Consider the following 27,995-nt stretch of genomic DNA (forward strand, 5'->3'; position numbering starts at 1 on the left):
TTGTTTATTGGTCAGTATTTCTCACAGGCAATAATAATCAGTCATAATAGTGCACTTTTCCTTTTTTTGTTTTGTAATTGTACTACAGACATTTCTCTCCGTCGCTGTTCATCGTGTGGGCTATTACCTCCACCCGCCCTCCCTCACTTACGGTGCTTACTCCTCCCACAAGTGTCACTAAACTCCAGAGAAACAAACAGACAAAAAAAAAAACAACCAAAAAACAACACTTTTTTTTTTTATCTGTGAGTGGAGGGACACCAGGCGGGGTCGGCGGGTGGGAGACAAAGATTACAGTCGTACAATCGTAAATGCAGCAGGAGGATGAGACATAACGATGAGAGGAAGAGTTTCATGGCGACTACAGTGTCGATAAAAGATATTGAACGCTACATTGATACAGATGGCATACAATGGAGACAGACAGGCATACAGCGTATACACATGTATACAGCATCTGCGTTGAAGTATAGAGTGTATAAAACATATGGGGGGAGTGATTATATGAGAGGGGAGTTATGTGTGGTGGGGCTAAGGGTCGACGTAAGTGGATGATACAAAGACAATGGGGGGGGGGGTAGAAAATGTTAATGGGGGTGAGATGGAGGTGAGTTTGCTTTCAGTGGGAGAATTGCGTGCCGGGGAGTTTCAGCCACGCCGAAGGTTCAGTCACTCAGTGGATTCAATGAAAAACCTGGAGCAGCCGCGTAAAGTCTTTTATTGTCATGTCCTTCCTCCTCCTCTCCTTAACTCCACTCTTTCTAAAAGTGAATGGAGGTGAACTTGAACCTGAACTGGTGTTTTAAAAAAGATGCTGTGACATAACCATCTGGTGTGTGTAACTTTAACCGTCCCTGACCTCTGACCTTTCAGCTGTGCAGGCCACCCTTCTGAAGCTCTTTCAGCTTTGACGAGAAAGAATTACGTGAGAGGAGAAGCAGGCTCAAGATTGAGGCCTGTTCACCCGGCAAAACGGCTTACCTGCAGCTACAAAAGCCAGTCTGGGAATCACGCTTTGAATGTTTATCGCTTAGGTAGGTTTCACTGGAGTCTGTGAGGAACTACAAGACAGAGAGGCACCGGACCACAAAAGGTTTCAATGTAAATGCAATGAAGGTAATTTAGAAAAGAGTCAATGGACCCGCGTGTCACATGATCCCTGCTAGTCCTCGGGTCGAATGAAGATCCAGGAACCGAACTTGGGAGTCAGGACAGGGTCTCACGTCAGTGTCAGCTAGACATGAAACACTTCTCATTTTGAAGTTGTATTACATCACCAAAGTTCTTCTGAGTGTCTCATTCTGACACGGCATTGACAGAGAGGCTACGACGAGCAAACTTAGTTGGATATTTTGTCGTTTTTAAAGTCCAATGTTGGATTTTATTTCATTCGGTCTGCTATTTTTCAAAAGATGAATGCTGAGAACGGCCGAGCTAGCAATTATGACTTTTATCTTGAGGTCACAAGTTAAAAGTTGCATTATCTCCAAATAACTCAGCCGGTTTTCTCAAGATATCTCACATACAGATGGACTCGTTATCTCAAGCTAATGTAACTAAAACTGCTTCCTGTTTTCTCAAGCTAACACGATAAACGAACCTGTTGGCGACGGCGTCCTGTCTCATTGATAAATGGTGGTGCTTGGTGAGACGACAAAATCTCATCGAGAGGGCATGTGAGACGTCAGCAGCATGCAAGCGGCTCTGTGAGGCTCTACCTCCCAGCAGGCGAGCATACTCACAGAGAAGATGTGGACATGCTGATGTTCAGCTACTTCAGTCAGCTAACGAGCGCCAAGGTACTGCACTGAACCAAATATCGCTGATAAGAACTGGAAAAGTGTTACGACAGCTCGTCCTGAGGGCGAACCCAAGAGCTGCTGGGACTGCGCCCCGACAGGCCGCTGCGCTTCCATCACCAGTGGGGCGAAAAAGGACTTTCAACTTGCGTGTGTTTGGTACTGCACACGCACACACAGACATATCTGAACTAATTCTGTTACACTCCAACAGTTTTGCTTCCTGCTCTCGTTCGCGTTGCCAAATCCACAACATGAATGGAACACATTTCCAAAGCAGTGGTTCACAAATCTGGAGGTTGGAGCCTTTTGTTCAAACCTGGAGAGTCGTCTGGATGAAGCTTAGCTATCCCTGGGGAAGTGCAGAATATTTGTCCTTAGAGTGAACATATCTACACTACCAAACAATGACAAATGCACCGAACAATAATTCAAAGTAGCAAAAACACAATGTAAAGCTGGAAGGTGTTTTTGTGGCGTGAATGTTCGCGCTTAAGCTAAAAAAGGAAGTGAAATTTCCGGGAAATCTGCTTTGCTATTTAGTGTGCGACATCTTGATTGCGACATTTGCTTGTCTTTACCAATTTTTTTTTTTTTTTTTTTTTGGTCTGGAAAAAAAAAACAACCCAAACCATCACATTCAAAAAAATACTTGGAAAATAAATAAATAAATGAATAAATAAATGTTCAATAAATAATGTGGAACAGCGATATGCTAGCTCTCACCACGAGCTTCCTCGACATTCATGTAGTTGAAGCCACCACAAGTTTGACTGGTGGCAAACATTAATAAAAAAAAACAAAAGACAAAAGAGTATAAAAGCAAAGTAATGAACAAGTAGAAAAAAAGGAAACTATGGATTTCGTTCTGTTTGTGTGGCTTCATTTTTCCATGGCCTTTGGCCTCTCCAGGCGTGACAGAGGACACACCCGAGTCTGTTGTCATTCCTCTGAGCTTTCTTGTCTCTCCTCTTGTGAAAAGTTCATTGTCTTTTCTTTCATCCGCTTCCTTCCCTTGATTTGAATCCGCCTCCCTCTTCAGAGGCGCTGGCGTCGCCCAGCATCGTTCTCCTTCAGAAGCGTAGGCGGGGTGGTTTTGGCCGATGGCCTGATACCCATCACCCTCAATTACCATCATTTCATGGACTTCAATTCTCCTCACTTAAACGATTGATTCTGTGGGGATTTTTTAAACCTTTTCTTTCTTTCTTTTTTTAAACATATATGTTGGAGGAAGGCTCCGTGATCGTTCCACACTGGCTATGAGGTGACACCTGGCCACATACAAGTCATTTGAAATTAAGGGGCGTGGACACCATCGAGTCTCTGGTACGTGGGATGGAACTCTGCACACAGAAACGCGTTTGGACAGTGAAAGCTGTAATATTAGACAGCACCGTGCAATAGTATCGATACAGCAGTATATTGTAAGATTACTTTTTCTTACCCTAGTATCAATACTGCAATATATTGTAATAACATTGTATTTTGACTCACGTATGTTGTGGCAGCCCCATTTATGTACCAGCGTACATCTGTGCAACTTTGCAATCGTCCCTCTAATTAGTGGGAACCTTCTGGCTCCGTTTGTTGAGTTATCAATATATTCATATATTCTCATCAAATTATGCAGAATATTGTTGTAATATGTGAGGAAATATGATCCTTTTTTTCCCTCACATTGCACAAACGCAGTTTACAAGTTTGGATGTTGAAAAGTGGGCGTGTGACGGGGAATCCCAGCCAGCCTCCATGCCGGTGCTGGAGCGGTCAGCTGTGTCATGCCTGTGTGAAGAACCTGGGGCTGGCACACACTCCACCTCAGAGTGAAGGAAATTCTGTCCGGGGCCTTGTAACCGGGGTGCAACGACAGAAGACGGTCTGATGTGCCGACCAAACTCCGCCGCGGTGCATGAATAGACGACTAAAAACGAGGGACCTGCTGTCTGCGACGACGCGGGTCAGGGTCTCCAATCACAGGAGTTTTTCAGACTGCAGTCAAAAAAATTTCGGACCTGAGACTAAAGACTTGACCTTCAGCTGGCATTCATGGTTTCATTAAAAGTTGACTATTGATCGATGGGTAGACTGCAGACTTCACTGGAGCTTTTATCAAGGAGGAACGCTGACGTTGCCCACACACAACCACCTCCTGCACGAAGCTAACTGGGGGTCTGCAGAGCCCCTCCCTACTGCATCTTCTATAATGGGGCAGATTCATCAACATCCTGGTTATGAGAAGGGTTGTGGGTCCCCTGTCACAAGGGTCTCTGCTGTCTAGTCACTATTGCTGGGGGGTGGACATCAACAGCAGAGAGTTTCATCAGAACCTCTAACAGCTGAATGCTTATTTTCCTCCTTTCAGAAAGCGAGAGGACGATTAAGGAAGAAGACGGCAGGATGCAGCTCTTCCCCTGACGTTCTTAACAAGAGTGCAGGCTCTTTTCTCACCTCCCACATTTATAGACAATCAATGTTTTTTTTTGGTTTGTTTTTTACTGCTGACAACCCTGAGCTTCGCTCACTGACTGGATGCTGTTTAGCTCATTTTACAAGGCAACAGGTTGAGAGATGTGTACAGAATAATAAAAAGCAATAATAAGTCCTTTGGGAGAGTGTGTGTTTGTGTGTGTGTGTGTGTGGGGGGGGGGGGGTTTACGCAACTGCACGCACAAAAAGTGTTCCTTTAAAGCAGTTTTGGACATCAGAGTGCATTTTTGTCCTCTTTTGCATGATTTTGCTGTGAGGAGGGATCACTTCATAGCCAGTGCATCGGACAGGAAAAACTACAGCGAATAATAACTTAATATGGACATGGCATATGGATGTTGTATTAAAAAGATGAAGGAAAACAAATCAAATTAAAAACTTACTTTCATTGTCATTTAGCTTGAGAGGCTTTCACCTACTTATGTGTCCTTTCTGTGCTACCTGTGCCGAGCGATCCTCTGTTTATCTCCCTTCCCATCATCCAACAGGAGTGAGATTCTACCGCGGTGTTGCTAGTGTCCTGAAAAGGGGCCTAAAACTAACCGGCTACCCACCCTTTTCTCCTCCGTTAAAGGCAATACGGTATCATAGTTTTATCAGAATAATTCAGAAATAATTGCAGGACTTAATGCTTCTCATAAACTCCAGAAGAGATGCATCCATCTGTCTCATTTTCACATAGGCCTACTGTAGGGCTACATTACCTTGACCATGTCCGATCCATTTTCTGTGTCTTTTGCGTGTGTGTTTGTCTTTGATTGTTACGAACGGCTCTAAGTTTGCTTCTTGTTTGTCGATGGGATCCAAACAAGCCCTCTCCTCCAGTGACTCTCCTTCATTTCTCAAAACCCATCCTCTTCTTGTTGCTCGTCTCGAGAACACACATTTTCTCTTCCATTAGACATTGTGGAGAAGTGGAGCGGACTTCCTGTCATGTGACTCATCATGTCTGGTCAGGGTGGTGTTGAGGACAATCCCGCTTGGCTGAACAGTCGAAATGGCCCATGAGAATGTCTCGAGGTGCTGTGACCTCCGTGATTGACAGATGGGAGGGTGTGAAGCATGTGTTGCATCTGATTGGTTGGTGAGGAGGTTATGTGCTTTCTTCATTAGCGGGTGAACTCGTTGTTTCCCTGGCTGTGAGCTTTTCCTTCATTTCTCTGGTACGGTGGGACCTTCCTGTCTTCTGACGCGTCCCTCCGGGGTGAAGCTGCCCTTGAAGGCTGACTGTCATATCCCTGCCCCGCTTCAAGGAAAACTTCCCCCTCTTCCATTCCATCGTCACCCGCAAGGCAGGAAGGAAGAAATCAGGGAAGGAAAGAAAAAGGGAAGGACAGAGGGAAAGAAGAGAGATAGAACAGGGCAGATGACCCACCCTTGCCTCTCTCTCCCGTAGCATTCTTTTCAGGAATGAGACTGTGTCCCGTTGGACGTTGAGAGAAGTCTGGTCTTGTCTTTCCCCGATCCTCGCCTTTGTAACACGGCCCCACTGCTGCTGCTGCTTCCAGTCCCTGCATCCACCCCACGCTCCTTCTCCCCCCGATCTCGCTCGGATCCACTTTCAGAACGCCTGGAATTCTGACGCGAGGGAGTGCTGGGCTGACGGGAAAGCTGACCGTTCTTCTCATCTGACGGGCAAAGAGGTAAAGTAATGAGATGATATGAATAATTGGTGGTGTATGCATTGCGTGCATGTGTGCGTGTGCATGTGTGTGTGTGCATGCGGGGCGTTTGTAGTACACACCAGCCAGTGCCTGCACAGAAGGCTGATCATGAGTACTCAGGAGCTGAGCCTGAATCGTCTCCACCACTCTCTTGAACCTGCGGCTGGGACCTGAGAGGAGAGGATCAACTCAGCGCTCACTTGAGGTTTCACCGCCTGACCGTGTTTTTGTTTTATCACCAGATTGGGACAATTGATCATTTCGATTTTCAAATAAAGCTGAGACATTAGCTGGGCTTTAACATAGATCCTGTTGTTCAAACTTAAAATCGCTCCCTGGGTAAGATTTTAATCCCACTAAGTAAAAGTACAGTCTGCCCCACAACATCGATTTACTGACTGGATATCTCCCCGGTGTCTCCGTCTGGGGATCAGTCCACAAACACACTCTCTTACCTGTTATTAGGGTGAAGGTGACGCTGTATATGCCCAGCTCTCTTCTTCCTTCCCTCTCTGCTCGTTCTCTCTCTCTCTCCCTCTCTCCTTCAGAGAAAGCAATGTCTACCTACGGGAGGAAAGGTCCATTCCTCCGTTAACAGGCAACACTTCATTACTAACAAGTAGGTAATGCTAAGTAAACCATTAGTTAACAGTTAATAGGGATCATGTACTGATGGGGGAGGTTGGGTTGGGGGTTAGGGTGGAGTGTTACTTAAGAGATACACATCCCCCACGTCACCATGAAGAGAGCATTAATAAATGGTTACTTATGCTTTAGTAATGCTTGCTCTCCAACATCTATGACAGCCATTACCAGAGTACTTTTATTGTAGCTTTACCAGTTAATGGCCAACAGTGTTGGACCACAAGGATCTGAACTTGTTTGAGCTCCATGACATTTTTAGTGAGTTAACCATTCACTCGGTGGAAGATGTTGCATGGATGTAGTGACATGACACCACTGGGCCTGATAATGGAGGAGTTTTTACAGGCTCAGTTGGATAATGAAGCTGTTCAATTACATCCAGGAGCAACGATGCATAGAACTGGGTGCCGGTGCAGGGCTGCATCCTAGGCTCCTGCTGCAGGATGCATGCTGGGTGTCAAATGTACCACACATGTTCGCATTATTTGACATCAGCAACCATAAAGCAAACAGGGAGAATCAAGAACTGATAAAAGCAGATTATATGAAGGCGGACTGGCAGATTGTGCTGCGAAAGAAAGCTGTTCATCAGTTGCACAACGACTCCGTGATATTTTAAAGGACTCTCTGTAACTACGAGGCTGTTTGGAGCGTTGTTGCTACTCTTTAAGGTTCGCACCTCTAAAAAGAGACAGGCACGAGGGCGCAGGTGTTGTCCGGGAGCCCACGCTCGATGCATCCTTTCTGTTTTTCAACACACGCCAAACTATGTGAGAAGGTGACACTGCTTGGATGCAGACAGCTCGAATTTGTGGCTGAGACAACAAAAAGTCAGCAAGCTTGCACTGCCTCCCTTTTTATTGTTGATAGCAGAGCTTAGCGAATGCATGGCCCGGACTGGAAGCGCCATCAGTGAGCCACAAATTACTGCGTTCACCCAGGTTTTGTGTTTGCGCCTAAAGGAGGGTCACTTGAAGACAAAGCCAGATGTTAGCAGGTGTTAGTCCATGTTTTTTTTTAGCCAATGTGAGATGGGCTTTTTCTTTTTTACAGAGCTTCTATCGTGTGACACTGAACAATTATTTCCTGGATGGGGGGGCCAATCTGGAAATTGTCACCAGCTCCTACAACCTGCAGCTTACACCAGAAATTCAAATACCAACCCTGAAACACTCAAGCTGATGGACTAAGATACTGAAGAAGATCTGATGTAGAGATAAATGGATGAATACTTGGAATTTGACAGGCTTCTGGAACACAGACGGGCCGCCGGTGGACTTGTACTCGGCCCGGAAACTGTTCTGTGACACCACACTGTGGCTGAGGGACGGGATCTGGAGAGGCAGAGTGAGACACAGCGGGGAAGATAAAATCTCACATTTGTGCTTTTGCCGCCACATGTGGTGCTCTATCGAAGTGCTGCAAAGTGCTGACTCACAGACAGAAAGGCGTGGACGATGTCAGCCTTGATAGAGCTGAGCGGCTTGTCCCGGATCAAAACAAAGATCTGCTCCTCTTTCTCCAGGCTGATGAAGTTACCAAACCAGGACCTCTTAGCCAGTCTGCAAATACAAACGAGGATATGACAGAAGAGTGACATTCCCATATTTACGTCGCCTACTACTCCTGGAACAGCCGACGCAGTCATCAGTCACAGAAAAAAATGCTAGGGACTTATGTTTCTTACATTTTTAAGACATAACTAGCTTTGTCTGTACTGCTTAGCAAACACATACATGCTCAGGTAACTGTAACTGAATCATTCACAGTGAAATTCAAATACATTTCCATGACTTTTACACTTTTTAAAGAATTTTTTTTTTTCACGTTTACATGAAAAATAAAAAGCGAAATCCATGTCGAGATGTACCGTGGTCCACCCACCTGAGGTGATGCAGCGTGATCATGTGTTACAGTAAACCGGGAGAGATACTACTCATATCAGGCCTTCTCATGTGCAGGTTTGGGAAGCTAATCTTCATGCCTGTTCCTCAATTTGCTGGCTTTATGTTTTATCAAATACTTTTCCCAGGCCTTTCAAATTGCGATTTTTAAAAAACCAGGAGTCTTCTAATTTTCAAAATTGCCAAAACTGTTGGAATGTGATCTTTCCTGTTCCTTCAGGTTATAAGCCTGGCAGCATCATTTCAGAGCAGCGGCACGATATGAGAGTTTAGCTTCCTGCTAGAAAAGGAAAATGCTTTGATAGTAAAAGCAGCCGAGATGCGAACTCACTCTGGACTGGACTCTGGAGTCAAGCTGGACATGTCCTCTGATGTGGGGACTAAAATAGAATGAGAGAAGAGAAGCAGAAAGGTAGAGAAGAGAATCCTGATGAGATCACCTAAACCGGCCACAGGCCCCAGGCTGGGACTTCAGCTAGTTTCTCATTCATTATAGATGAATTCCATCTTGGATGCAAATGCAGAGCAGGGAGCTGTGACTGCAGAGCATCCAGCATCGAACAACTTCAGTCCTCATCCCACAACTGGAACAGACATCCTTAGGAACTCTAGAACTCCACCCACCTTGTAGTTTGCGGCGGTGGAAGCGAGGCGAGCCCAGCAGGTTGTTTTTGAACGAGTTGAGTCGAGTCCTCCAGTGGGCAGAGCTCGAGGCGGCTAGACCGCCACTGCCGCCCGGGCTTGAGGGCGGTGTCAGTGACAGCGAGGCCCCTCCGGCTCCGTCCACTCTGGAAGAAGAGGACGAAGAGGAAGAGGAGGGAGGGGTGGTGGAGGAAGGGTGTTGAATTTGGTGCACAGGTGTGCCCAGCGGGGTGGGCAGTGGTGAGCCCTGGGGTGTGACCTGCGGCACAGGAGGAGGGGATGAAGAGGAGTTAGAGGATGAGTGGACGTTCTTGGACTTGAAGACAGAGGGTGAGGGGAAGTTGAAAAAGCGTGGGATGGGGGAGAGGAGTGGGGAGGGGGAGGGGGATGGAGAGCGTGGTGTCTGAAGAGGGAGGGACTTCATGGAGTGGAGCTGGGGCCGTTCAGTGGGGCCCTTTGAGGGCAGGGTCTGGGTTTTTGGGTCAGGCGACGGACGGGTAAGCCGAGGAGAGGCGGCACTCGCTGGTTTGGGGTCTTTGGAGGAGGAAGCGGAGGTGACTTCTGATTGGCTGAAAGTGAAGACCGGGCTCTGACGGGCAGACAGACAGACAGAGATGGGAAGAAGAGGGAGGGAGGGATGGACAGATGAGAGAGAAAGCAATGGTCATGGTGAATGATTTAATGGAACGATTCTTCAACAAGCATGGCGGAGGTGGAGGATGGACAGAGTGAAGCAGGGATCTTGTACAGTAATCAGCACGAGCCAGCACGGCCTGGCCTGGGAAAGTGACAGTATGATGGAGAAGCGTGACTGACAAGTGATTCAAGATGCTGATGGACATCATCTTTACGCTGGCGCAGTACTTTGATTTATACAGCATATAATCCATATCCTAGGAAAGACTGGAAAGCAGAGCTACGGCTGTTTGACTTGCATTGACCAGGACGGTGCCTTTGTTGATACGTTGCATTATGTAAAGAGTATAAAGAAAATGGTTTAAAAAAAGAGTTCTTTTTCAAAATGTCAAGATACAGTGTGTTCATTAGAGAGCCTGGAGGTGCGAGTACGCCATGTTGAGTCATCTTGTTATTACTGTTGCTCCATATTTCCTGAGCAGAATTTCAAGTGGGACAAATCATCAGCAAAAATGTTAATTAGTGTGTTTGCCCAAAAGAATGCAATCATATTTACTAATGTCTACAAACCAACAGCTCAGGGATTTCATAGTCTGGGATGGAAGGCTCCCCTCAGGCCGAGCTTGGGACTCTTCATATGTCCAAATAGGATCATTACTATGTTATAATATGTCAACTCTCTAGCCAAGCTAGCTTAATATTGCCATTTTACACAACTTCAGAACAACCAAATTCATGAAAACGCTCTGTCCTAAACCAGTTATTAGTTTTTGAGCCTTGGAAAGTTGGAAAACAGTCAAATTCCAGCAAAACGACTTTATTGCTGTGCCGTATGAATCGTATTGTAAGCAAACTACATACAATAGAGCTGTTCTTCAATATTCATAAACCTGCAAGGAGCAGAGTGAAGTTCTTACCCTGGGACTGCTGAGAGGACTGGAGGACAGACCTGTGGATGCTCCACTCACTGAGCGCGACCTTTGGAAACAGACAGCAACAATCAAGAGTCAGCATCTGCACTATACGTGTGTGTGTGTGTGTGTGTGTGTGTGTGTGTGTGTGTGTGTGTTTTTAGCCAAATTCTGATCCAATCAAAGTGTAAGCTTGTCATTTCCAAGATGTCAGGTTTCCTTGAGCTGCAGGAATTCTGATACCCATTTCAAATTGTTAAAAGAAGTATCTTGATATGTCAGTGCAGGTTTATACCTCTGGCTGTGTGCATTAGTGTCCAGGGCCCTGCGAGGTGGAGTGGGAGACCCCTGATCTGTGACACTGAGGACCTCCAGGCTCTTCCTCTCTGGACGACAGCGACCGTGACGTGTCAGCATGGGGGAGTCGACACGCTTCCTGGGTGGGTCTTTGTGGACAAAAAAAGGCAACTTCAGTGCTAAAGGCATGATTTAAAGCACAGCCAACATTTTCTGTTACAGCTAAGCTTTCTGTTCTGCTGCTTGGTGGACAGATTCGTACCGATGTCATTCCTGGGTGGCAGGTCCTCATCCTCACAGCTGGGGTATCGCTCCTTTCTGTCCAGCAGGAGGTAGTAGATCATTTTTTCCTGGTTCTCCCTGCCGTTAGAAACATGAAAAGAGGTTACAGTGAAGAACAAAAGTGCAGGTTCAAACCTAGAACCCGGTTGAACGGTGTCTGATCGGTGTTTGAAAATGGGGCCAGTTACTGGCAGAGGCGGTCTCTGTGTCTAGAATAGGTACAGCAGAAGTAACTGCACGACAGGTGAGTACCAAACACAAGTCTTCTCATGTTTCTGCAGGTCAGAGGCACTGAGCTTTTGGGCCGTCTGCCCCCAGGAACTTTCTCCCAGAGTAGTACAAACATCCACTGGGACTCAAGGATGACCTGAAAATACGTGGGTGGTCAAAGGTCAAGGTCACGGTGAGAGGCGCACGTGTTTGGGGCATAGAAGCAGATGTAGTATTTCTGTTTGATTGAAAGACTACCAAGGAAATATCAAACAACAATGAAGGGAATATTGCAAAGAAACGTCATCGACTCTAAACCTCCACAATCCACAGACATTTCTTGATAAACCTGTGAAAGCAGCACTTTTTCTTTGAATCGTTACAACATGGCTTTCTCCTCTCCTGTCAGGTGGACGTCATCAGAACTCCGGCAGCCACCAGTTTGCCGCAGGCACACAAGTTTGCTCAAATCTGGCTTGACCGTCATCTTTGACCTGCACTGCTGCATGGACAGCAGGAGAGTGTTGGTGGTGTCTCGTTGCCGTACCAACGGACATCAAGCTGACTTGTTTAAAAAAAAGCAGCATCTGATGGGAAACTCCAACATTCGACCTGCACACCAGTGCTCCTCAGCTGGCTGTACTGGTGGATCCCAAACTCTCATAAACAAGGAATGCACAACACTAAACTTTCACTGTGTTTTAAATGTCTCCCTATTTACGATCATGCACTGTAAACACGTTCTGCCTTCTCATTGGGGTGTCTAAGTTGTGCGTTTGTGTCATTTGAAAAATAAAAGTATCAACTATGACAACTTCTTAATAACAACTCAGTGAAATGAGAACAAACTAATGCTGAATGATAACTAGATGGCTACAAATCCGGTTTAAAACGTGTCTTAAATATCTGCTCTCTTGAGGGACAAAGGTCGTGGTTTGGCCTTGAATCCCTGGCACACCAAGTCAAAAATTCTGGTCTAAATCTTTGTAGGCAGGCCCTTAAATGTACACCAAGTACAGGACCAGCTGCAGCATGAAGGAAGAGGAGGAAACATTTTGATTCAGTCTTTATACGCTGGTTGTGACATTTTCACAACTGAGTTTATTTGAGGCATTTTTGCTTGGGAATTTTGAATTATAGGGGAAATTTGGCAGTGGTCCTCACTGTGGCCCCCCAGCAAGAAGGTTGTGGGTGGAGCCCCGGCTGCAGCACGGGGTCTTTCTGTGTGAGTCTCCATGTTCTCCCTGTTCCTGCTGGGTTCTCTCTGGTACTCCAGCTTCCTCCACAGTCCAAAGACATCAAGAGGGACCAGGTTAATCCAGACTCTAAATTGACTGTAGGTGTGACTGTGAGAGCCAATGGTTGTCTGTCTCTATGTGTTGGCCCTGCCATGGACTAGTGACCCGTCCAGGGTGAACCCCGCCTCTCACCCGTAGCCACTGGGATAGGCTCCACCCCCCGTGACCCTTAATAGGAACAAGCGGAAGAAAATGGATGGATGGAAGGGAAATTCAAAATTTTTGAGACTTTTGTTATCAAGCTGGCGCTGAGTTGTTCCGTCTGTCTCGTTGATGTTTGTTCTCTCTCTCTGTTGGACTGATTCGTTTGCTGATTGGAATGTAAAGTAATTCAGCACTCCATCCCTATCACAATATAAAACACCCAAAGTCCATATTTGTGCACTCGGGATAGAGCAAAAACAATGACAGGTATTGTCACCTCATCAGGAGATTTATGATAGCAGCTGCCCATCTTAACGTTCAGCACATGAGGAGCAACATCAGCTTTTATTTGGGGGCGTTTTTCTTTTCTTCTTAGCTGTTAATAACGGAAGTATCTGCCGCCACCTTGAGCTCCTAGCAGTGATCTGGTGTTCGGTGCAGGGCAGGTAGTGTCCAAAGAGTAGATCAGGGATTTTACCAGTAAGAAAAAAAGCATCCTGCTATGGCTGGTAAAGGGATTGATGGAAGTCGTGAGAGTCAGTTAGAGCAGTAGAGGTCTGAAACACCAGGCTGAAAGACTGGAAAACACAAAGACAGACGCGATAATTCTCTCTGCCTCTACGCAAGTGTCCGTGGGTAGTGAGAAGAGAGAAGACAAAACGGAGAGGGGAACAGAGAGAGGCAGAACAGGACAGAGAGAGAGAGGGAGAGAGAGAAAGAAGGGTGGAGGGAGAGAGAGAGAGAGAGAGCGAGGGAGGGGTGGAGGGAGACAGATGAGCCATTGTTGATTTGGTTTCTCTTGTTCCTGCCATGTCAGGCAGATTAACAATGAAAGTAATTGACTGCTCACAATGAGATGAAAAAAGAGTGAGAAATGAAGTTACGCAACAGAGTTTTTCATCTTAAATAGAATACATTCGTTAAATTACGTGTGTGGGGACTTGACACGCAGCAGATTAATACCAGAGATGATTAAGTATTGAACTGTTTTTGACACACATGGCGTGAAGTATTAGAGTTGTCGGATGGGTTTAATTTACTCACTCCTCACTTGTAAGGTCCTGTGTGAGTTTGACCCGATCTCTGAAGCACCCCAACGAGTACATGCTTTCCAGGACGTCGGGATCCAGTTCTGTTAACGACATGATCCTCTTCAAACACACACGGCGAGGCGGCGGCTGCTCTGGGCAAGGCTCGTTACGACCGCCCCTGGGAAGAGAAGGGAGCAATAAGAAACATGGGAGGAAGAGAATCTCAAACATGACAACACTTAGGGACATGGGGGTCCATCTTTAGTCTGAGGTCCAGTTAAAACACGACAGTGCCGAACTATCGGCTGGTTTTAAAGCCTCTGTGTAGTTCTGTTAGAGCAGGGAACCCAAAGGTTCTCTCTTGGAGGGCCAAAGATCAGAATGGCACACGTGTTGGTAAAATGCTTTTGTCTGTCTCTTCATTGTTTCTCTTACTTCACTCAAGCTAATGTGTCACCTGCTCCAGTCACGATAAAATAAATATTCTTTTTAAAACAGTAATCTACATTTTTTCCCCCATTCTTTTAGAATTATTTGGCCTGACGATGATGATTGCAATATCAGGGTTCATCTCTTTACATCTACTTTCTCACATCTGGTGCTCCAAATCACACCCAGGCCCGACTTTAGTCTCTCAACCGGGATGAGGAGCCATCAACACCAAAACAATAAAACAGCTACAACTACAGCATGTGAGTGTCCGCATTGGTGAACCAAAGTATTGTGTAATCAGTGATGTCATCATACGCTCCAGTAGTGTCACCAGCAGCTCAAGGAAAGTGGTCAAAGGTCGAGGTCACAGTCACATGTCACCAACATGTCGGTGATATCTTGTGACAGCCTGGAGGGCGGTACACTGGCACTGGTAGATGCACGGGAAATATGCTGCTGGTCAAATTTCAAAGGTTAATGGGGTTCGCCACTGCTCCGGCTGAAGATGGCTGACAGAGAGAAGTGCGCTCTTTACTCTGACGCTGGGATCAGAGTCGGCAGCTGCAGCAGTCATAGGTAGTTGCTGGGTGAAGATGGTGGAACAGAAAATCCCCAGAATGGCAGAAAGATGAAAGGAGAACAGCCGGAAGAAGGGTTGTACTTACTGGTACCAGGAGTGTTTCTGTATTGCTTCCAGCTGTAATCAATACAAACACAGAACAGTATTAAAGCGCTGATCAAGTGTCAGGCGTGCAATAAATTTAACAGACACGTCAGATGCAGAAGGCTTCATTTGTCACGTATGCTGGGACACTTTACCTCCATCAAAACATTGCACTTCCTGCACTTTTGATTAATGGCAGGGACCTACTGGGAATTAAGATCAGCATCTGCTGTCCAACTAAAAACTGGGTTGTGTGTAAATATAAAGTCCTGACTCACATATTTTGCCCCATGGAATACTTCCAACCCCAGATCAGCGTTGCACCTGGTGGGTCGCCTGTCTCAGCGTTCTCTAAGAACCATGCCCCTGCCCTAAATCCTCGACGCATCCACAAGCCTTTAGAACAGCACAAACTCTGTAAAAGTCGCCTCTCTGCATTGAGACCGTCATTACTGCACAGGAGCTCATTGGGGATGCAGTAATGCAGCAGCTGCTGCGTGAACTGTATACCTGCAGAGTCATGCAGCTGCATGAACGGAGAGCTTTGCTTTTAATACTTCACTTCCACAGTTCTGTACGGAACCAGAGGAGCTTCCTACCAGAACAGATGTCATGAAAAGGTGTGTCCTTTCTATCCCTGATGTGTGTGTGTGTGTGTGTGTGTGTGGTGTGTACCTGTGAGCAAACAACTTTCTGTACACACTTTTGTTTCCATGGAGGCGAGCAGCAGACGGACAGCGACAGAGAGACTGTCTGACCTGGTTTCAGGCTCCATTAATCAACAGTTCATGAGACGAATCCACAGCTTTGATTAAATCCGCTCCACTGTAGCTGAATGACCAACTGAATAACAGGCCGTCTCTCTCTGCCTTTATTTAACGACACCTTGTCTCTGTGTGTCTGCCTTGTTGTAACCATGGATTCATCTCCATCCCACAGACCTGCTTTAGCCAAGCTTGAGCTGATGGCACCAGCACAGAGGAACATCGCCACACTATGGTAGATACCACCGAACTGGTCCCTTTTCTCACGTCCGTTCGCTCATGTTCATTGCAGGGTAAAGTCCCCTCATGCAGGGCTGCAGATGACACAGTCCCTCAAGCACAATGACCAGCTCCTTCTTCTTCAATTCACCCAAAGAATTCTGGGTAATGAAATCAGTAACATCTCCAAACTCATTGCACCATCCACACCGCAGCCCCGCAGCTTCCTGGATCAAGATAAAGACCCCTTATGACCAGTGTTCATCAACGATGCTCGTTAACAAACCAGAAATCTCTACTCTGTGGGTACTAATAGCTGTTAGCTGAGCGCATCCAGGAGCTGAGCACGCTTGGCCCCGCCTCAGCGTTCACCACACCTCTCCTGTGTTGCAGCTTAACTTTTGCCCCTAAACATTTTCTGTTGAGGTTTGTAGTATTTGTAGAGTTAGTAGTACACGTGTGTAGTACAATGGTGAATGTCTTGATGTCTTCCTCTGTGTCCATCTCAGTCTGTAGCCTTAAAGACCTTTAACAATCCATCATAAAAATTAGATTCATAAGCATGAATATATAATTGCATTGAATTTCTCCTAAGATGATATTATCATAATCATAATGGATGTTCCTTCACGTCTCATCACTAATCCGTCTGAGCAGAGCCTGTTTCTTTTCAAACATTCTGACTAAAAAGGAGGTGGGTGTCTTGTCACATCCACTGTCAAACTGCTAGGATCAGGTCCCTATTTCCAGCTAACACAACTCAGTCTTGCTCCTTAGCTTTCTTATAATAGCATACGTGGATTTTCAAGAGATGTATTTCCACTTAATGTGAAAGAAAAAAAAAAAAGCTTTTAGAATGATGACTAAACAATGTGCATTTAGCAAATGAGGGAGGCTAATGTTCACTTGGGTTGCTGGAATGTAAACTGCCGGAAATTCAATTTAAAAAAAAATACTGAAGACGTATTCGAGGTGAGGAGGTTTGTTTTTACGTGTGAACCCACAATGCCCCGCCTCTGGGTCTGGATGACCAAAACAATAGTGGAGCAGAAGCACACAATGCATCTGTTCCTTCCACTTTTCATATCGTTCTTCTGGTTTTAGGAAAGATAAAAACAAAACAAGGCTTTTCAATTTCCAGGCATGCTTCTCTGCACATGTAGCCATAGCACGTAGCCGTAGATGAGCTAGCTGCTGCTAGCAATGCCAGATGTGCGTGAAAAGTAGTATCGAAAGGTAAAGAAAGTAGTTTTAGTGAATGTGCTTGATTTTTGACGTGCTTAGGCTTGTTTACTCTTTCAGTGTTGGTATTTCATTCCTTACCTCTCAGCCAGTCGTGAACACAAACTCAAACAATGCCTTCAGTATTTTTTGCCATTTATTTTTGTGTGTCTTATCTGATTGCATGCTTGAAATCCTTTTATACTCAATTCTGTTGTGCATCTACAGTTTCTATGATGAGGTTCTACTATTATTGTCCACAGTGCAGAAATGTGCTCTTTGATTCCAAAATTAGGTTTCACCTGAGCAAATGTGTTTAAAAATATATCACTAGATCTCTGGACAGATAGTTACAGGAAATGATACAGAGTAGCAAGCATCTGACAACAGGATGGACTAAATTCAGCATGAGTGATTATCCCGAACGCACCCCCCCCACACACACACACACACACACACACACACACTCACACACTGCTCACCGTGAGTCTCTTGTCAGCATTGACTTCTATCATTCCTTTCAGCAGTGCTTGGCAGTCCGGAGGTATAAAGTGAGGCATGTGGAATACCCCACTTTTCACTTTCTCTAGAAGCTGCCGCAGGTTGTCGTGGTCAAAGGGCAAGGCACCCTGGGAAGGGAAGGAGGGGAGATGAGGTGGAGGGAAGGAAAAAAAAAAAGACAGAGTTGGGAGGTTAAAAAAAAAACATGGCCCGTAAATGATGTCTGAAACAACAACAAAACCTCAGTGCTGTCAAGAGGCATAAAAACTGACGATGCAACAAGACAAGCTTCCATGGGTGAATGAAAGAGGGAGATAATCACTGCTACAATATTACAGGAGGGCCCGCCTGTACATTGAACACAGTGTGTGGGTCACCATTCAACCGTGCCGCCCAAACGGCACCGCTACCTCCTTCTCACGTCCAATATATTTGGGCTAAAGGATTTTGCAGCGTCAGAGGGAACGATAATTCTTGTGTTAGAGTCAGAAAAAATGATTCAGGTGTGTTTTTGGAGGGATGTGAGATATTTGTGTATATGATCATCTAGTAATTTGAACAACATTTGGTTCATTTGGAGGAATCTTTCAACCCCTGGGTACAGCTCTAGCTGTCAGGACTCAGCCTGCGGTGGTCGGCCTTCAGTGATGCTCACGGGTTGCCTGGGAGCTGCGTGTTGAGCCTGTCCACAGGGACAGAGCATCGCCGGCTTTGCAGCTGTCTGGAATGTTTGTGTTTGAGCGCTCATGTTTGGGGCAAGAATCATGTTTACACCAGGGTCAGTCATTATCACACATTGTTAGGTACGCCTACATTTTACGTGTTTTGAGGAATAATCTGCTGGTTTTTGAAATGATTTCATAAATGTTTGTCTTTATTCCCAAAACATTTGGAAAAGCCAAAATAACAATACAATAATAATATTGGCCATTGCATCGGTAGTGATAAGTTTAAGAAAAGTTCAATCGCTCATTAGCGCCACCAGTGATCAGAAGCTTTACGGCGTTCCTTTACGATGGCTCGCTGATAGCCTGGTGCTCTGACTCCAAGAGGGTCAGTGTGAAATGTGCAGATCACATCGTAAATACCAAGTGTGAGAGACTAAATTCTGAAACAAACGAATCACAACAGAACCTCTCCCCATGACCGGGAACCTGTGGCAGAACGACCTTTGTTCCAGCTTCATGAACCAGGGTCGACATTCAGTACGAGGAAGATTCTTTTTAGGGCCCAACTGAGGGGCTTAAAATGGACCTGAATTCAAGAACAGGTTTAATACAGTGGAGCTCAATGAGAACAGATAGAAATACTTCAGGTAGAGAAGATCTACTGACCACAAGGAGAGCAAAGAGGATGACTCCACAACTCCAAACATCTGCTCTGCGACCATCGTACTTCTCTCCCTGGGGGAAAAGACAGGGTGGCATTAGATGTGCACAAGAAGGCACATCCAGGCACACACACACACGCACACGCACACACACGCACGCACACGCACACGCACACACACACTGAGTGAGAAGTAACTTACCCTTATGACTTCTGGGCAAGCATAATGTGGGGATCTAGAAGGACAAAAAAGGAAACATGAGTGCAGCTGACACTGATCCTTGTTCTTTGTATATGCGATCTAACGTTACATGATGCAAACACATTTACACTGAAGATGCACTGAGCCCAAGTGCTCACAGAGACGATCTCAAACATATTCCTGCCTGCGAGCGCCTTGAGAGAACAGACCGACCATCGGTCCAGGTGAAAGTTACAATCCAGCACTAACTTCTATCTGGTACCTGGCACCTTGATCTGTTCTTCCTAATCGGCAAATTTGAAAAAGTCGAAGCTTTTCATTGACACACTGTCATGATTATGTCAAATGATGTACGCTGGAGCTTTGAGGGGATGTTCTGTCCATCCATTTCTACCGTTATCCTGTCAAGGGACATGGGGGGGGTGGAGCCTATCCCAGCAGCCTTCCCCCTGGACAGGTCACCAGTCCATGGCAGGGCCAACACATAGAGACAGACAACCATTGGCTCTCCCAGCCACACCTACGGTCAATTTAGAGTCTGGATTAACCTGGTCCCTCTTGATGTCTTTGGACTGTGGAGGAAGCTGGAGTACCAGAGAGAACCCAGCAGGAACAGGGAGAACATGGAGACTCACACAGAAAGACCCCGTGCTCCAGCCGGGGCTCCACCCAGAACCTTCTTGCTGGGGGGGCCACAGTGAGGACCACTGCTCCACTGTGCTGCCCGGGATGTTCTAATTATGCAATTTTAACATTCTACAGAAAAAAATCGAAATCCTTTTCTAAAAACAGAAATTATTGCAGAGGTGCATTTTTCACCTTCAATTTTATAACACGACTAAATGAACACAGCAAAATATCCAATATTTTATGATGAATCTTTCGGGATAGAGACCTGAAAGGTACAACAGAAAAGAACGTTTCCGGTGTTTCCAGGATACCGTGCAGTAGAATGGCAATAAGACGATCTTGTAACCATTATAGATGATTAATTATTTACCTAATAGAGATCTCTGAACAGGTCCTCCACCAAAGAGCATCACTAATGAGTCGCACATAAATATCAAGCAAATTTCAAGCACTCACCCACAGCTGGTTTCCAGCAGGCTGTCCCCGACTTGTAGCGAGGCCATGCCGAAGTCTGCTATCCTGATGTTGTTCTTCTCATCCAGGAGGAGATTCTCAGGCTTCAGGTCTCTGTGACTGGACACACAGGCTCGGTCAGTCGCTGCCCAGGGCCGGACCAACAACTACAGCCACCAAAGCTCAACTTCCCTCGTGTGCTTTTCAGCTCCTGTATCTGCCGCCGTCGCTCATCACGTGTTTTTGCACGGTAAATCAAGACCTGCTCACCAAAACTTTACACGTTTTCAGCGTGTTCTAAGCTGTATGCCTTTGCTGTTGCTAACTTCCTGCGCCAGCCATATTGGACCATTGATTTTTACATTTATATTAAACTCTAAATATCTCCTGTATGCATTGATGGATTTGCTTTGTAATTGTAGTCATGTGCTCAGTGTGACATGGTGCATCACGTGGGGCGTAGGATTTTGTGAGTACTTGGATTCGACCTGGTAAACAAGGCTGGTCACTGCAACTTCAACTCCAGAACTTGATTCCCTGAATTCTATGAGACTAAAGACGTGTTTTCAGTAGAACTGAGTTGTACCTCCTTTGCTGACTTAGATTTTGATTCTTTAAGGATCCTCCTTTGTCTTTTTTTTAAAATGACATGTAATTAACTTTCCCCACCAGCATTTTTTCAAAAAAAGTTGCAAGCCACCACCAGCATTGTGGAACATTTTGACCATCTTTCAAAACCTCCCGAACATTTTTGTGCTATGATGAAGAAAAACTGAATTCATCAGATGAAAAAGCAAAGTTTGTTTAAAAAAAAAAAAAAGTTTCATTAAAAAAAAAACTCTTCTTGTGAGCGCATCCATTTTTTTATCAAAAATTTTGAGCATACAAGAAATCTGATAAAGGTATTAATTTGTTGTAAGGTTTTTTTCAATCCTATATGATTACCTCAATTGTACACAATTAAAATAAACAATGTTAATTGGCTGGTGAAGCTGCAACCCCCCCCTGGGACAACCAGTGCATCCGTCCACCTCCTCTGCCCAACTAAAGTGCTCCTAAGTGGGCCTGGTGAAGAACCACAAGCCCCCCAGAGAACCACAGCATCCATCCGTCCGCTGCGTCCGCGTCTGGATTCAAAAGCTCCTTGTTGACTTGTTTTTTGCCCTTGACCACAATATTCTTTCAGAAGGTGCACCATAGCGCCCTCTACCATTTTATGTTGAAACAGTCAATGGCAGGGAAAGAGTTACATGGGTTTGAGTACAGGACGTTGAGTACTAGAGTAATTTTACATCTGAATACTTCTACCACTGACTTGACCGCTTTGAAAGTCTTTGTGGTGGTGACTAAGCCCTTAATCTTTTATTTTTTGCAATGCTGTAATTTAAGCAATGTAATAGGAAACTTTAATCAATGAATTAATCAATAATCAAAGTCAACACATTAAAGTAGAAACTAGTTTCAAGACATCAGGAAATATTGCATGTCCCAGACCAGATGGAGTGATTGTGGCAGAAGTCCAGCGCAGAGATGATTTGTCTGAAGAACTTCCTGGCCTCTTTGGGGGTCAGCCTGCCCTTCTTAACTAGGTAGTCAAATAACTCCCCTCCAGACACGTGCTCCAACACCAGGTACCTGGGAGACAGAGGGGCGACAGAGGGGCATCAACGGCCATCAACATGCATGCACACGACTCCACCAGACACGCTCACAGCATATCTCTGATGCTTATCGTTCAGAACCATTTTCCCTTTCAAATTCATAGTTGTTTTTGTTAGGGCAGCAGAGAGAAGATTAAAAAAAAAAACCACAGTCATCAGAAAGGAGAAAGATTACGAGATACTCACAGGTATTTGTTATTCTCATAGACGTCATAAAGCTTCAGAACGTGAGGGTGCTCTATTAGTTTAAGAATAGCTATTTCTCTCTCCACCTGCACAGACAGATGGGGAGATGGGGAGATGGGGAGGGCAGAGGAAGGCAAATATGATGGGAGGTGGAGATAAACCGAGAGGAAACATGTGTAAAGACAGAAGGAGGCAGAGTTTATTAAATGTTTTTGTAGATCATTTCAAAGGAGAAACGAGCTGCAAACAATTTTGCTCAACGAGTGCAACAGAAGAGGTGATGTAGCAAAGAGGGAGGCAGCAGACTAAGTAAACTGTAATTATCTAGTAATTAATTATGTCAAAGTGTTCTAAAACCATACGAAGAAGGCCTGAAGGAAAGAAAACCAAAGGTTACTGAATGTTTTTCTCATCAGAGCTTCAGGGCAGGTCACGCCTCTACTGTCCCGCATCGATCAGTATTTTCAAATGCACAGTGAGCCAAAACACTGGCAAGGCACATCTGTTCATCCAGCGTGGTCTGGTAGCTTTGGTTTCACCGCACTCATCTTCCTCACCTCTAGAGGTCACCAGCAGAAACTGAAAACCGTCAACCAATACGCAGATAGTTATGAATTGTGTTTCCACTGTAAGCAAAAAAAGGAAATGTGCATGCAGAAAGTCTCCATCCAAACCAGTTCCCAACAGCTGGAGGTACAGGCAACGTTACTCTCGGCTCACTTTTGGCCATCTATCATTGACAACTGGAAAAGGAGAAATTACCTTCAGTCAGACAAGGTGTAGTTGCTGTAAAGTACCAGCTCGTACTGGCCACGCTGCATACCGTCAGGGGATGAGAATAAAGTCAAGGATGACCAACGTTTACTACATCCAAGCTAATTTGAATTCAGGGTTTCCATCGTGTTCATTTACGCTTTTTCGAAAGAGGCAAAAAACCCTTCTCAAGCTAACATAATTTTTCATACAAACTTTCCACCTACATTTCTTAACGCGATACTTCCCAACCTCAGCTCCATTCAGATATGTTAACTATAGGAAGCGACTTGACATCACATTGGAGAAATAAACAGCGAGTTTCCCTCCGGACTCAATGTTAGCGTGTCTGCTAGATGGAACTGTTTGCTAACATGTCGCATGAATGCCCAGCCAGAATAAAGCGTCGCCATACGGATGGTTATGATGTCAGCGAGCCTCGCTCAGTCTTTCAGACAGAAAGCGAAGCCCGTTGCCTAAGCCTATTGTGCACCTATGGTGTATCTGTGTGAGGTTAAAGTCTGCACGCCCAGGTGACCGGTGGAGGCGGAGATTCGTCATTAGTAGGACTGGTCATCCCTGAAGTGCACAGGAGCAAAGAGCGACAGGCATCAGGTGTGCAGGAACATTTCAAGCATGCTTAACAAAATGTGACAATGAGAGTACAGCTGGCACTGGCATGACATGGCACAAAAGTCTGTGTTAGCGGCCCAACACCAGACCTGGAGAGGGGAAGCGCCGTTCTCGTCGCATGCAAATTTCCCTTTATTTCACTTCACAAATTCATGCTGGGTGTCTTCCTATCAGGTGTTTTTATACTGCACCCTGAGCACTGACACTTCAGTGTTTGGAAGATTTTTTATACTGGAAGTATTTACATGTAGTGTTTTGTTTTGTTTTTTAAACATAAATGTACAGGTTCGCCAACATTTCATTTTGAGAACACGCAAATATTTCAGTATTGTGCCTAAAAGATGTTTTGCTGCCTCAACTGGCCAAAGTAAAAAGATGTTTTGAAACAGGAATTCAGCTTCTTTTAAACCAAGCTAACTTCTATGTTACATTCTGATAGAGAACCCCGAGGAATTAATGGAGTTAAGACATGAAATTGTTGGACTGGATGATATCTCTTGCCTCAGATAGCATGACTGTACAACATCCACTGGCCTGTGCTAATATGCAAGCCCCAAAGTTTCCCCAAATTTTAAGAGCGTCTAACGTGCTTTCTGTCCAGTTCCTTGCTGAACTGGCAGCATCACATTTGGTTCTTCAATGAAAATGAGAGTGGAGTTTGTCTCCCGTCTTTTTCAGCAGAGTCTCAACAGGACACGATGTGTCAAGGGTTCACGGATTTCATTTCACAGAAAACAGAGGGATCATACGGCTTTGTGGAGGAACGTAAAAACTGGGAGAAACTGCACTATAAAATCTGTCCTGATGTTTTGCCTCTTGGACCAAACTTAAAGCCTCATTCTTAGCGCTTGAGCTTGCCTCCCCAGCTATGGCTAACAGCAGTGTGCTTACAGCTGCTCAGCACACAGAGAAGCTAAGACCAGCTTTCCAAAACAATATAACCCTGATGACGGGGGACCAGGCATGAGTGAGGGGTGGGATTTTGTGTTTATGAAAGCCCCAGCTTACCAATTTAATCAAAAACCAACATGAGACTAGATTATTGAGCTGCTCATACCAGGCCCGACTCTATTAGAGGTTACAGACAGAAGCAGATCGTTACGGATGGTTGGAAGTTTTCACACTCGTGATGCCATTCCTTGTGATTTAACTGCTCCTTTTCCAACATGTTTTATTCAACATTCTTTCACTCCAGCTGCTCCAGCTTTCATCAGATGCCTTCATTAACAGAATCAAATCATCCTTATTGTTTGCTATACAGAAGCAGTGCCTGCCCCCCCCCCCCCCCCCCACACACACACACACACACACCGGCTCCATGCTATAACACACTGGCAGGCTTTTCATGACAGAAATCAAGATTCTCTTTACGCTTCTGCATTTTCTGAAGTTCTGGTAGTTGATTTGTGCTGGGCAGCCAGCAAAGTCATTGACAGCGAGATGATGTGTACCTTCATGAGAACTGATTCAGAGAGTTTTTCTCTGTTGACAATCTTGATGGCCACCTTCTGCCCGGTGATACAGTGGACACCCAACTTCACCAGTCCTAAGAGACAAACAGAGAGACAGGCACAAGTCATCATTCATGAAATGTTCTTATTCATGTTCTTAAACACCTAGGACTTCTTTAATCTTTAGTCCTCAATTTAGTCTGACAGATGGGGAGCAGAGCTGGATGACTCTTTGTAACTCCAAGCTCCAGACATCTGTCATGTTCTACTTGACAAATTAAAGCGATACATCACCCAAAAAAGGGTATTTCGCCTTTCAGGTATTCATAAATAGATGATCTGTCACTGCTGCATCACTAGCTTGGGATGCAGAGTGCAGAAAGTACCAGCCACGTACATTTAACTTGAAGTTAATGCAGACTGATGGCTTACAACAGCAAAAATGTCCTTTCACAAACTCCCAAACGCATCGTCAAGTACATTCCACATATTCTGTATGCATCCGTACACTCACAAACACTTTGATTTGAGCTAAAAACAAACGCCAACCCTCCCAGTACAGAGCTACCATGAATTAGCGTTGACTAATACGAGTGAGATGGTGCCAGACCCAGATGGTCACACTCCACGCCACCGCGAACAAGCAAAATACACTTGCTGGATGAAGAATCGCTTGAAAAATTTTGCAAGCCTACTTGAGAATAAGATACATGAGGAACACAACATGGGTGCGTAAAAAATAAGCCTTAAAACGTGGAAATAAATGAGCATTGTTGAACTTCCTTTCCCTGCATCTCAAAGTCAATGGGTTTTCTGCTAAATGCCTGAGATAAGGTAGCCTATGTGGCTAACACCAGCTCAAGATATTTCATTTGCCCTGTCACATTAAATATTCAGCAAATGCTACAGTCTTGAATTTGTGTCTTACGAACGGCGATCGCTAACAAGAAGCTAAACAAGACTGCAGAGGATGTGTGGGCATAAAAACCATGAAAACAGGAGTGCGAGGCAAGTTGTGGTGACACTGAAGTCACGTGTCGCCAGTGCAGTCGTTCATAGCATTGTGTTCGCGTTACGCTTCAGAAAATGTGAAAGTGATGTACTTCTGTGTAGATGATCTTGCTGAACTCTCAACAACTCCACTGGTTTGCTAGAGAGCTTAATTTCTGCAGTGATTGAAAATGCAGTCAGCTTTTGGTGGAGGGAGCCCATGGCAATGCTAGGACCTGGTTTGGCTGCAGCCCTGCCAACAGATGTCAGGAACTAGGAGCTCCAACCAGCAGGCTTTGTGCACAGGTGTTTTCATGAGTGATGCCCACTGTTGGAATACTGCCTGAGATGATTCAACAGTATTTACTGTCACTGACACAGACCCTCTGCTGACAATGAGACAGTGAAATATTTGGAGGCCTGCTGTTAGGCTGCATCTCCAACTGAATGTCCTGTCCTACATTTTCATAAAAGCGTTTGAAGGCATAGAAAAGGGAAGATAAGAACATAAAGTTGAAAGAATAAAGCTTCAGCTCTGAGAGTGATGCTGAATGAGGAAGTAACCCCCTGCAATCAGCTGATGCATCTCCCAGACCTCCCACTTGCTTTGCTAAAGGCTCGGATGATTTCGGAGGCTCCTACCTGTCTGCCCCTTCCCAAGGGTCTTCTCCAGTCGGTAGGGCCCCACGAACTGGCTGGACTGGCCCACCGGGAGATCCTTACTACTCATCCTCCCCGACATTGGATGATATTCCTGGTATAAGGCAGTTCAAGATAGCGGTTGCTCCTGTTGGGTGCGTAATGCCGTACCGCACATCCCATGCGAGTTGAGGTGCGGACGGCTGGTCGTGATCTAAAACCGGGCCCTGCGGGCTACTCCCATGCACTTGTTTGTCATGCGGCCAGGCTGCCACCTAAACCTCTGTGCGGGAACAAATAAGGCCTAAAATCTTTAAAATTCCTGCAAAGAAAGCAGCATCATTCAGAGAGAAAGGTAGAAAACACGGAGCCCAGAAGAAGATGACCGGTGCCAAGTGATGGGAGATGCCCATAAAAAAGTGAACGATCACCTTCAGTCAAACGAAACCCAGCCCCGTTATAAATATCAGAAGTTTAAAGCTGACGGATCCTTTTTTAGCTTATGCAGCTGGATAAAAGTAGAGCATCTGACCCAGACCTGGACAGGAAGGCTACATTTGCCACAAATTGATTTCTCTAAGTGCAGACTCTCAGATGCCTATCCCGAGTCAGACTGCCCCGGCTGAATCCATTCTCTGATCGATATCAGGGACCCCCAATCCTAATGTCCAAAAACAATTTCAGAATCCTGCCAAGCTCGTACATTCCCTCTCAAGTCAGGCCTCGTTTGGTCAGGATCTGCCTTTCTGAGCAGACGCGACGGAGTCCGGATAATAATCTATCACAACAGCATCAGCAAGAAGAATGGGTTTTCCAATATCCGGTGCACACTTTGGCTCACCCCCTCCCCGACCCTGCATCAGGAAATAGGGGAGGATGGGGTAGAGCATCAAAGAAGCCGGGCCCGGGCCAGAGCTCGGTGGGGACGGCTGCAGGTGAGCAGCCCGCTCGGTGTGCTGGCCGGGAGGAGGATCAGCGCCCGACCCGACGGTGCTGCTGCTGCTGCTGCTGAGAAAGATGATGATGATGATGAATCCTGTTTCTAGAAACAACAAGCAGCATCCTCAGCTGGCCTGGTGGCGGCCGACTCCCCTCCTCTCCTCCCCGCTCCTCCCTTCCTCTCTCTCTGTCTCTCGTTCTCTCTCCCTGCCTGGTTATGCTCATGATATCACCGCATCGCTTCCCTCAGCCGGCTGCTGCTGCTGCCTCCCCGCAAACACACAAACAGCTAATCTAGTCTCGGGAAAGGAAATCTTCCAGGGTCTCAGAAGTTTCCCATCAACCACGGGATGGCCGCAGTGTTCTCTTTCTCGT

At 45.7% G+C, this 27,995-nt stretch overlaps 1 protein-coding gene and 1 long non-coding RNA gene across 4 annotated transcripts; one reads left to right on the forward strand and one right to left on the reverse strand.

Annotated features, from left to right (window-relative positions):
• Positions 1–5: 5 nt before the first annotated feature.
• On the reverse strand, positions 6–27,995 carry brsk1b (BR serine/threonine kinase 1b). 3 transcript variants are annotated; one of them, XM_086184331.1, is made up of 20 exons: positions 26,685–27,995; positions 25,053–25,147; positions 22,216–22,301; positions 21,863–22,003; positions 20,372–20,488; positions 19,286–19,319; positions 19,089–19,157; positions 17,736–17,882; positions 15,051–15,082; positions 13,967–14,131; positions 11,251–11,348; positions 10,987–11,137; positions 10,698–10,758; positions 9,127–9,403; positions 8,834–8,882; positions 8,037–8,160; positions 7,831–7,932; positions 6,409–6,517; positions 6,034–6,123; positions 6–5,917 (listed from the first exon to the last, which is right to left on the reverse strand). In XM_086184331.1, the coding sequence occupies exons 1-20, from the start codon at positions 26,782–26,784 to the stop codon at positions 5,694–5,696; spliced, it is 2,271 nt and encodes a 756-aa protein (XP_086040457.1). In that variant the 5' UTR covers positions 26,785–27,995; the 3' UTR covers positions 6–5,693. The 3 variants fall into 3 exon arrangements, with proteins under 3 accessions (XP_086040457.1, XP_086040456.1, XP_086040458.1); XM_086184330.1 differs by having other exon boundaries at positions 9,127–9,733; XM_086184332.1 differs by lacking the exons at positions 22,216–22,301; positions 25,053–25,147; positions 26,685–27,995 and having other exon boundaries at positions 9,127–9,733; positions 20,372–20,482; positions 21,863–21,878.
• LOC147245721 (uncharacterized) lies at positions 5,623–12,301 on the forward strand. The gene is made up of 5 exons (XR_015109969.1): positions 5,623–5,932; positions 11,006–11,131; positions 11,211–11,320; positions 11,552–11,673; positions 11,890–12,301. It is a non-coding gene; the product is annotated as an uncharacterized LOC147245721 (long non-coding RNA).

This window comes from Aulostomus chinensis, chromosome 18 (assembly GCF_037954235.1).
Source record: "Aulostomus chinensis isolate RoL2024-O1b breed Wild chromosome 18, RoL_Achi_v1.0, whole genome shotgun sequence".
NCBI classification, from domain to species: Eukaryota; Metazoa; Chordata; class Actinopteri; order Syngnathiformes; family Aulostomidae; genus Aulostomus; species Aulostomus chinensis.